A 9,168-nucleotide genomic window follows, 5' to 3' on the forward strand; every position below is an offset into this window, starting at 1 on the left:
TTCATTTTCGTTCAGTTACGTATTGCTGAGCGGAATCACGATGCAGATAATATATATAAAACACTAATTATTAATTAGACACAATGACAATTTACAAGTTTAAAAATATATTTATAAATTGCCAAACATTTTAAATTTTAAGTATATAATATACAAATTATTACAAATTACAATTAATATATTATAATATGTGTTTTGTACAAATGGAGCATAATAACAAAAAGTAAAACAATATGTTATTATATGTTAATTTTATGATATTTTATTGATGTTTAAAAAGTATTAATTTTGTAGAATGTTCTAATTTTTACGATCTATTAGTTGTTGTGATATGAATTAATATGATAAAGTCTTGAGTGTAATATAAATGTGCATAATTAGTTTAGCTGTAGGAGATGATTATTGAAGGGTTCTTGTTCGAGAAAATGATTTGATAATGAGATAAAATATTGTGTATTAATTTTCTCTTTATTCAATTATAATCCTCTTTACAACGTTTGACCCATCAATTCTTTGTAGGCATCCACAGATACACGTTTATATTTTAAATTTCAATGATATCTGGATTTAAGTATAGTAAACCACCTCTATTTTACGTCAATTAGAGCAGGTCCCGATTCTTTTGTTCCCAAGATTTTTCACAAACTGTACATAGAATTTTCTTCTTTATTTTGTAAACAACAAATCCTGCTGTAATATTTAACATCATTAAGGTAATTTCTGGTAACTCATAAATGTCTAATATATCTTCTGTTTCAATTATTTCGGTTCACCGGCACACCAACAAATCTAGCATTCAGATTGCTCATCTTCTTTTGGTGGGCATGATATTCTTAGAATACTTGTGTCGTCTAATGCTAAGCGGTGGCAGTCGATGGACATTTAACTTCGAAAATTTGATTATAATGGTTGTATGCAGCTTCAAACTGTACTACAGTAGGATTATTATTGAAACCTCGCAGCTCTAATGGCTCCAAGCGCTTGATTCTATATATGGTCTTGGTTAAATATAGGTAGTAAAAATTGCAATAGTTTGGTTTCTATAAGCTCACTGTAAAGATTTTTAATAGTTTTTAAACATGTTATTAATCCTAAAAATCAGTCTTGCGTTCTGAAATTGTAACACTGATCTTTTCCATATTTAGGTGGTTTCAAGACATTGGATGCCATTTAAATAATCTATAGATTCGTCAATGAATATTCAAGTTCAAAATTATCAGACAGTGGTTTGTTGAAAGGACTCTTACTCAAAAATTTCTTGAATTTAATAAATCAAATATATTAATCCTTCGACAAGGATTCAATGGTGGCAGCATTTCAAAGAGTTTGTTGTTCTTCAGGTCTTTAAGCAATATTCAAGGCATCAGCGACTTTATTTTGAAAACCTGTGTTTGCTAAACGTACCTTCATTTTCTCGTGATAATGTATGTGTCTTGTTTCCTGGTGGCAGCAACGTAACCAGACCAGTCACATTTACATATCGACCTTAAATGTTTAAATAATCTATTTAATTAGTTTATTATTTTGGTAAACCAATAATCCCAATCGCCTAAGCAATTGTATTAATTTAACCATATGGCATGGGTCAGAACTTCTATGTACATTATCTTCTGTTAATGGATGTTTAAAATTTACCTTTAAATCAATAATTTAGATTAGCACCAAACAAAGGCGCCATCGACATAGTATTAGCCGCCCATCAAAAATTGTGTTTTATTATAATACCAGTTTCTGTAGTTGATCGAACAGGAATTGCAATATTGGATTTTCCTACTGCAGATATTCCATTGTGACTAAGTAATATGCAATTTACTTTAATGGAATTAAACCAATTCCACCATAATGACAAAAACACTTTAGCATACTAGGCAACAATTATCCATGAATTTAGTACCCTCGCGACCATAATCAATATATCTTGATGCCTGAACCTGTCTAGGCTGAAACTGTTGTTTATATTTCAATTTCTGCTCTATGATCAAACATCCATATAATTGTTTACATTATATTTTCATTTATTTACTTTGTTTGGAAATAGCCGAAAAATTCTCTATACTCCCGGTGAACCATTATACAGTATATTACATTTTCATAGTATTATATATTCACCAGAGCTTTTGAAAATATTTTGGCTGTATACACACAGAATGGAGAGTACTAATAGTAATGTGGGCAGAACTTTCTAACTCTGGTGTAATATTTACACACTACCTAACTTTTAGTTGGCGCATAAGGCAGTATTTTCTCATCAGATGCAATATTCTAAGGTTGACAGTAAACTCAATTTAATTATATATTTTTAAATGTTTTATTATTATTATACTGATTATATATTTTATATTAATATTGTTAAAGTATCAAAAATACTCAAAACATACATACATACATGTAGAGATTGTTGTAGTTAATAACTTATATTTGAGTATTCAAACAGTTTATAATATATTCAAAAGGGTATTCAATCTGTATGAATACTTTTAAAGTATCATACCAGACAAAGTATTAATTATTTTAAACTGTTTTAAATAATAAAGCATAACTATATTGTCAGTCTCATCTTACCACATACAACATAATAAATTTTCGTTATCCTGCCCACAAGGTTACGTAAGAAGTCAGAAAGCAGAAAGGACGAAGAAGAACAAGAAGTAGTAATAGACCTATAAACTAACACCTTATTTCCATGTTCTTTTTCTTTCTCTATTTGTACACTGACCATCTAGTCCTACGTTGTCCATTGGTTATAGGTCTATGGAGACAACAAACGTATGGGTGGCATCTCTTAAAAGTAACTTAAACTGTATTTACCTTTAACATGTATGAACCATTAGCATTTAACTTGTTTTGCGACTGTAAATCATCAATTAAACTATTAAGGTTATTTATTTGTGATTTAAGACTACGATTTTTTTGCTGTAACAATTTAATTTTATCATTTTTAGTCTTAATCATTTGTTGATATGTTTTCCAAAACATTTTCCGTTTTCTAGGTGTCTCTAGATCTTCCTCAGAAAAGTCTCCAGCATATCTCAATAGTTTACGTTTCTTTTCTGAAAGATGGACTGAAAATTCAAGTACACAGTTAAAATTAATGAATGTCTTTTTATAATTAAAATGTTACCTTTTGTAATATCAATATTTTCATTTGCTTGCAGAATAATCTCTTCTGTATCATTATTCATTGAAACTGTAGAATTGTTTTCATCTTCTATAATAAACATATAAACAATACATATGGAAGTTTTAATTTGTGTTATAATTATATACTAACCATTTACTACTATTTCTTCTTCTAACATAAGATTCTCAAGATTGTCATTTACTGTAAGAATAGGTTTACCTGTGGACATTGATTCGCGAACTTCAAATTCTGTTGGAGATTAAAAAAAATGCATTTCATTAAGTAAAACCTAATAAAAATGTATTATTTAATTTTTTTTTTAATACCAGGGAGTAACGATTTTCTTGAACAGAAGAACCTAGATGGTACCGCATCTGGCTTCAATATATCATTTCCAAATGATGATTGATAGTAATCATCATTTGTAAAATGTTTGCTACAGAGCCTAGTATACTGAGTTATGATAACAGGAACATCTTTTTTTATTTGTGCAACCCATTTTTCCCTCAGATTTATATCTTTAGGAAATCTGTAAAAATTTTAAAAAATATTTGTAAAATTCATGAAATGATCCAGTCTATAATATACAAGGTGATTTTTTTATCATGAACCACTCATTATTTTGAAAATATTTTTTAAGTTTTTTAATAAAAAAGTTAGTTTTTTAAGTTTTTTTAATAAAAAGTTAGTTTTTTAAGTTTTTTAGAAAAAATTAAGTTTTTGATAAAAGAATCATCCTGTATTATGAATAAAAAAATATTTACCCGTGAAGTTTGACATTGTCTGTCTTAGCAGAACCACAACTATAACATTTTTGAACCATTATATCAAAATGATCAAAATAAAAAGGCTCAATAGGCAACTAAAAAACTCACTGTTCACGTAAGAACCAGAATATGTTCATCGACAATTTGTTATTGTTTATTTTTATTTGTTATGGTAAAAAAATGATAATATCACTATCACCATTATTTTGCCATGGAGTAAATAGTTTTTTTTTCCATGAGAAAACCTCTTTAGAGTCTTTCTCACTCGCACATATGTTGGCTTCTATAATTTCTACATGTAATATGTGTGGTTCGCGGTCTATTCTATTATATGTCTATGACTGCTACTACCAGCGCTTTACGCTTGAAATCAGAGTTGAGAATTTACGTCATTCGGTGATTCGGTCTTTTGACCGTAAACCGATTTGATTCGTTGGGCCATTATTGTTCTGTGACATCATCAGTCAAACCACTCAAACCGAACTGAATACCGAATAACCTAAAAACCATATGACCGAAACCGAATCATTTAGACATTACATTCGGTCGCAATTCGGTCACTAGACTGATTCGGTCATTTTGATTCGTTCGTTCGCGACCGACCCATCTCTAGTACATCTACTTCAGATGCAGTGAAATTTTGCCGTACGCTTAATAATCTTATTATTAATGTCAGTGTTCATAATTATGAAGTTATATCACAGAATATAACAGTACCTATATACTATATAGTATAGTTATATACAAACAAGTGAATATTTAAATATTTAATAAAAACTTTCAATTTAAGTGGCCCTCACACGATCAATATTACTGACAGTATTTGGGCTTACTGACAGTATAGTCCTCAAACGGTCAGTAAAAATTAGTGTCAATTCACAGTATTGATCTCTATTTCGATTGTGCGGGTGTTCGTTTAAATAAATAAATATTTTTGTTTTATTTAATAAATAATTTGTTAGATATGGATGATAAGCAAAAAGCATGTTTAGCAATTATATTAGCTTTTTCCGTTTCAAATAAACGAGTTTCAAGAAAACGAAAACGATGGGTGAAACAATGGATTTCCAAACGAAGACAGTACACTCATTTAAATGTCATAAATGAGGTGCAACTTTCAGATCCAAGAGACTTCAATAATTATTTCCAAATGAACATTGACATTTATAATCAACTTTTATGTATGGTAGCACCATTCATTACCAAAAAAAAATATCAACATGAGAGAGAGTATTTCGGCAAATGAAAGACTGGCTGTTACGTTGAGATACCTGGCAACTGGACGAACTTTTGAGGACCTGAAATTTTTCTCAATCATCTCACCAACAACCATAAATCTAATTGTAATCGAGACATGTCAAGCAATAAAACCTGTGCTCAAGAATTATATACAGGGACTTCAATAAAAACAATCTTTTATTATTTTCATAGCACAAGATTTTTAAGTTATTACAAATTATATTAAATTAATTATTAAATCCTTTAATATATAAAAAATATTCCAAACATTAACTTGATAAACTAATAGTAATAAAAAAAAAAAAATAGTTAATAACAAAATCAAAACGAATACACTTGACATTTATGGCATTTGTTAAGGTAACTTACTTTTAATTAATGGTGTTATGTGTTTGTTTATAAAATATAGACATACTAGATTTCATTGCTGAAAGCAGAAATATATAACTGTATTGTGTTTGGTTGTACATTCTGGTCAGATATTGACATAGGTGGTTCAATCAAACTGTGTGAAATAAGAAGTGTTGATGTATGATTATAATTTGATGATAGTGGTGTCGAAGAACGACTATAACATGTTGATGGTTGAGAGCTCAAAGAACTTTCATTTATTTGAATGGAGTTCCTATGCAATGTCCCTAGTTGTGCTTCAAATAATATATCATTAATTGCCTTCTCAGCATATAATCTTTGGTTTGGATCCAAACATTTCAATTTATTGGTCCAAACTTTGGCCAGATGTAAATCACTGTCTTCTTTTGTATCCTGTTTGGACAAATATCCACAAGCCAAGGAAAGTAATTCATTTTGTTGAGTAACACTTGTAATTGAGGACTTAGGTTTTTTAGATTAAGATTGAACAAAAGATGCATTTGACTCAACTGACACACTTAAATCATCAATCCTTTCCTAAAATATATAAAATATATTTATAAATAAAAAATACTATTAATCAATTTAACTATAGTAAAACCAACTAATAAATAATATATTTTTAGCTTCCAGAAACTGTTGAACAATGGCGAAATGTCTCAAATGATTTCGGAGCTAAATGGAATTACAGTAACTGCATTGGGTCAATTGATGGAAAACATGTTAATATTAAAAAACCGCCTAATTCTGGATCATTATATTACAACTACAAAGGTACATTCAGCATCGTGCTAATGGCTGTTGTAAATGCTAACTACCAATTCTTGATGGTTGACGTTGGAGCTAATGGTCGAATTTCTGACGCTGGAGTTTTATATTATACAAGATTTTGGGAAAAGTTTCAGAATAATACCCTAAATATTCCATCACCATCTTGTTTACCATACACTACAGAAGAATTTCCTTATGTATTTGTTGCCGATGAGGCTTTTTCATTAAAACCTAACTTAATGAAACCTTACAGTCAACTAGACTTAACTAATGAGCGTCGTATTTTTAATTATCGACTATCCAGAGCTCGTCGAACAGTTGAGAACGCATTTGGAATATTAGCTAGCAGATTTGGAGTTTTTCAAAAGCCCATAAACCTTGGACCACAAAAAGCAACTATAATTACAATGGCTTGCTGTTATTTGCACAATTTTTTAATTGAACATAATCAAAACATCTATTGTTCACAAACTGTACTGGTTGAAGAAAATATAGAGACAGGTGAAATTGAAAATGATAGTCAAATAACTTTACTCCTTTGAAAAAAGTACCCCTTCGCACAATAAGTTTAAAAGCAAAAACTGTGAGAGGTAAATATTCTAGTTATTTTTGTCGAGAAGGTCAAGTACCGTGGCAGTTTAACATGGTAGGTTACTTTTATTTTTGTAAGTTTATAATTAATAAACTATTATGTACAAATTATACTAATATATGCTATATTATAAATTTTATATTTGTATTTTATTTGAATTTAAATAGCATTCTAGCAATACTATATTAAGGTTAAATAATATATAGATAAAAATAAGTATAATAGTGCATTTGGTTATAAGTTATAAATAATTAATATATATCATGTTTTATAATATCTTTTAATCTATTTTACTTTTTTTTTTCATCAAAATTAAATATTTATAAAATAAATTTCATGAAACTGTAAAACCCTAGTTGCTATATTTAACTAAAATGTAAACACCATACCATACGATTTTATTTAATTTAATTAGGAAATTAGGTTTATCATACACGATTTACGAAACCGCACTACTTAAATTATTAACCATATTATTTAACAATAACATATTATTATACAAATACTATTATATACAAAACATAAAATATCTAACCGTTTCTTCATTCATCGACGAAATGCTTTCAACTGGTTTTTCCAAATTCGTCAAAAATGTTAATTCCTCAAATATCCACGACGATGGTACATATATATCATCTGATCCAGCTCAACTTCTTTTTAAATCATTTATTTTCTTCAACTCTTTTCGAAAGTTACTTCTTAAGGTGTTTATTTTTTTTTTTACTTCATCAACAGTAGCGTCAGATTTTAAACCCTTATAAATAGTCAGTAATTTTTCATAAGCAGCATTTTTTTTATTCCGTTTAGTGTACTCCTTACTACGCACATCCCATAATTCTGGCAACTGTTTATATTCAGCAATAAAATCACGCAAGATTTGTTTATCATCTGTACTCGAATCACTCGTACCCGTATTTCGGCTTTCGTCACCCATGGCTGCGAAAAATATACTGAAGAACTGTCATTATCCACCACACACGGTCAATATCTTTATCAGTAAATAAATACTAATGACTCAATATCCGAATTTTTCATCAGTCATCAGTATCGTTTTTCCATACTGACAGTACATCAGTACTCACATCACACGAACAATAATACTGTTAGTATCCAAAATACTGTCAGTAATATTGATCGTGTGAGGGCCGCATTAAACATAAACATTTAATTCAAAACAATATTATAATAACTGATATTAATGGTGGTAATACAATGTCCACATGAATGAGTACCAACAGTAATGAAAAATAATGAAAATATTGTATAAAAACAATAATATCGTATTTTGATCTGTGATTAACTAATCATACCCAAATCACCAACCGTACAACACAAGGACATTTAATCGAAAATTAACATTTGATTGCCGATTAGCTAATTAATGTTTAACCACAGAACGGTACAACTGGCCCTTATAGCTATATTAAAAAAAAAAAAAAACAAATCATGTACGTAATATAACTTGGTGATATAGACAGTCAACAACAGTATCTTTTTTACTTTTAACTAATTTATCCAGAAAATCTATAATAATTTGATTCTGCTTTGCATTAAACCTATGTAGGCGCCAATTTTTAATGCATTCCATGCATCTCTGACAGACTTTTGTAGACTTATTGACATTGTCGTGGAATGATAACTAAAAATATAAAATTAATATTATTCAAATCTATAATCAATTATTAAATTTGTAGGTACTTAAACACATAGTAAAAACCAAAATATATTATATTCACACTTGTCCTATCACCTTATTGGTTTCTTCAAATCAAAAAAACCATAATTTAACATATTGATAGCTAAAGCTTATTTTAATTTTAACTCCTTCATGCATAACTTTTTATTTATCTCTGAAAAAAAATGAGGTTATAGTAAAAGACGTCAGGATCACGAGAAAAATAGTTAAAAAAATATTTGAGTCAAACTTTCCCTTAAAGTTGATCAAAGTTTAATTTGTGCCAAATATGGCACTATATGCACCAAAAGTTTGTTTGTGCCATATTTGGCCATCATGCATTAAAGTATACAATTTTTATTTGTGCCATTTCTAGCTATCGTGCACTCAATATAATAAATTCTCTATGTGTGGTATTTGTTTTCTGTAAACAATGGTATCTATTTGTACTTTTTATTTGGAAAAAACTGGATTAGTACATTTTCAAATATATTTTTATTTTTTTAATACAGATTTAACAAAAGTTGATTACAAATTAATTAATGTAAGCACAAAAGTTAACAATATTAATTGAAATATAACAAAATTATAATAATAAGAACTAAATAAAACAGTCTTTTGTTTTTTTTTT

General features: G+C 28.6%; 1 protein-coding gene and 1 pseudogene across 1 annotated transcript; both read right to left on the reverse strand.

Annotated features, from left to right (window-relative positions):
- Window positions 1–2,735: 2,735 nt before the first annotated feature.
- Window positions 2,736–4,031, reverse strand: LOC112592308 (THAP domain-containing protein 1-like). The gene is made up of 5 exons (XM_025336326.1): window positions 3,886–4,031; window positions 3,448–3,650; window positions 3,272–3,370; window positions 3,122–3,208; window positions 2,736–3,062 (listed from the first exon to the last, which is right to left on the reverse strand). The coding sequence occupies exons 1-5, from the start codon at window positions 3,942–3,944 to the stop codon at window positions 2,794–2,796; spliced, it is 717 nt and encodes a 238-aa protein (XP_025192111.1). The 5' UTR covers window positions 3,945–4,031; the 3' UTR covers window positions 2,736–2,793.
- A 1,510-nt stretch (window positions 4,032–5,541) lies between these two features.
- Window positions 5,542–7,796, reverse strand: LOC112592306 (annotated as a pseudogene).
- Window positions 7,797–9,168: the final 1,372 nt, after the last annotated feature.

This window comes from Melanaphis sacchari, unplaced genomic scaffold (genome assembly GCF_002803265.2).
Source record: "Melanaphis sacchari strain LSU unplaced genomic scaffold, SCAv2.0 Contig1680_pilon_pilon, whole genome shotgun sequence".
In the NCBI taxonomy this organism is placed as follows: domain Eukaryota; kingdom Metazoa; phylum Arthropoda; class Insecta; order Hemiptera; family Aphididae; genus Melanaphis; species Melanaphis sacchari.

Coding starts and splice junctions, on each gene's coding strand:
- LOC112592308 (XM_025336326.1), bottom strand. CDS start 3,944: ATGGTTCAAAAATGTTATAGTTGTGGTTCTGCTAAGACAGACAATGTC. Junction 3,651..3,885: donor GACAATGTCAAACTTCACGG/GTAAATATTTTT, acceptor AAATTTTTACAG/ATTTCCTAAAGATATAAATC. Junction 3,371..3,447: donor AAGAAAATCGTTACTCCCTG/GTATTAAAAAAA, acceptor AATCTCCAACAG/AATTTGAAGTTCGCGAATCA.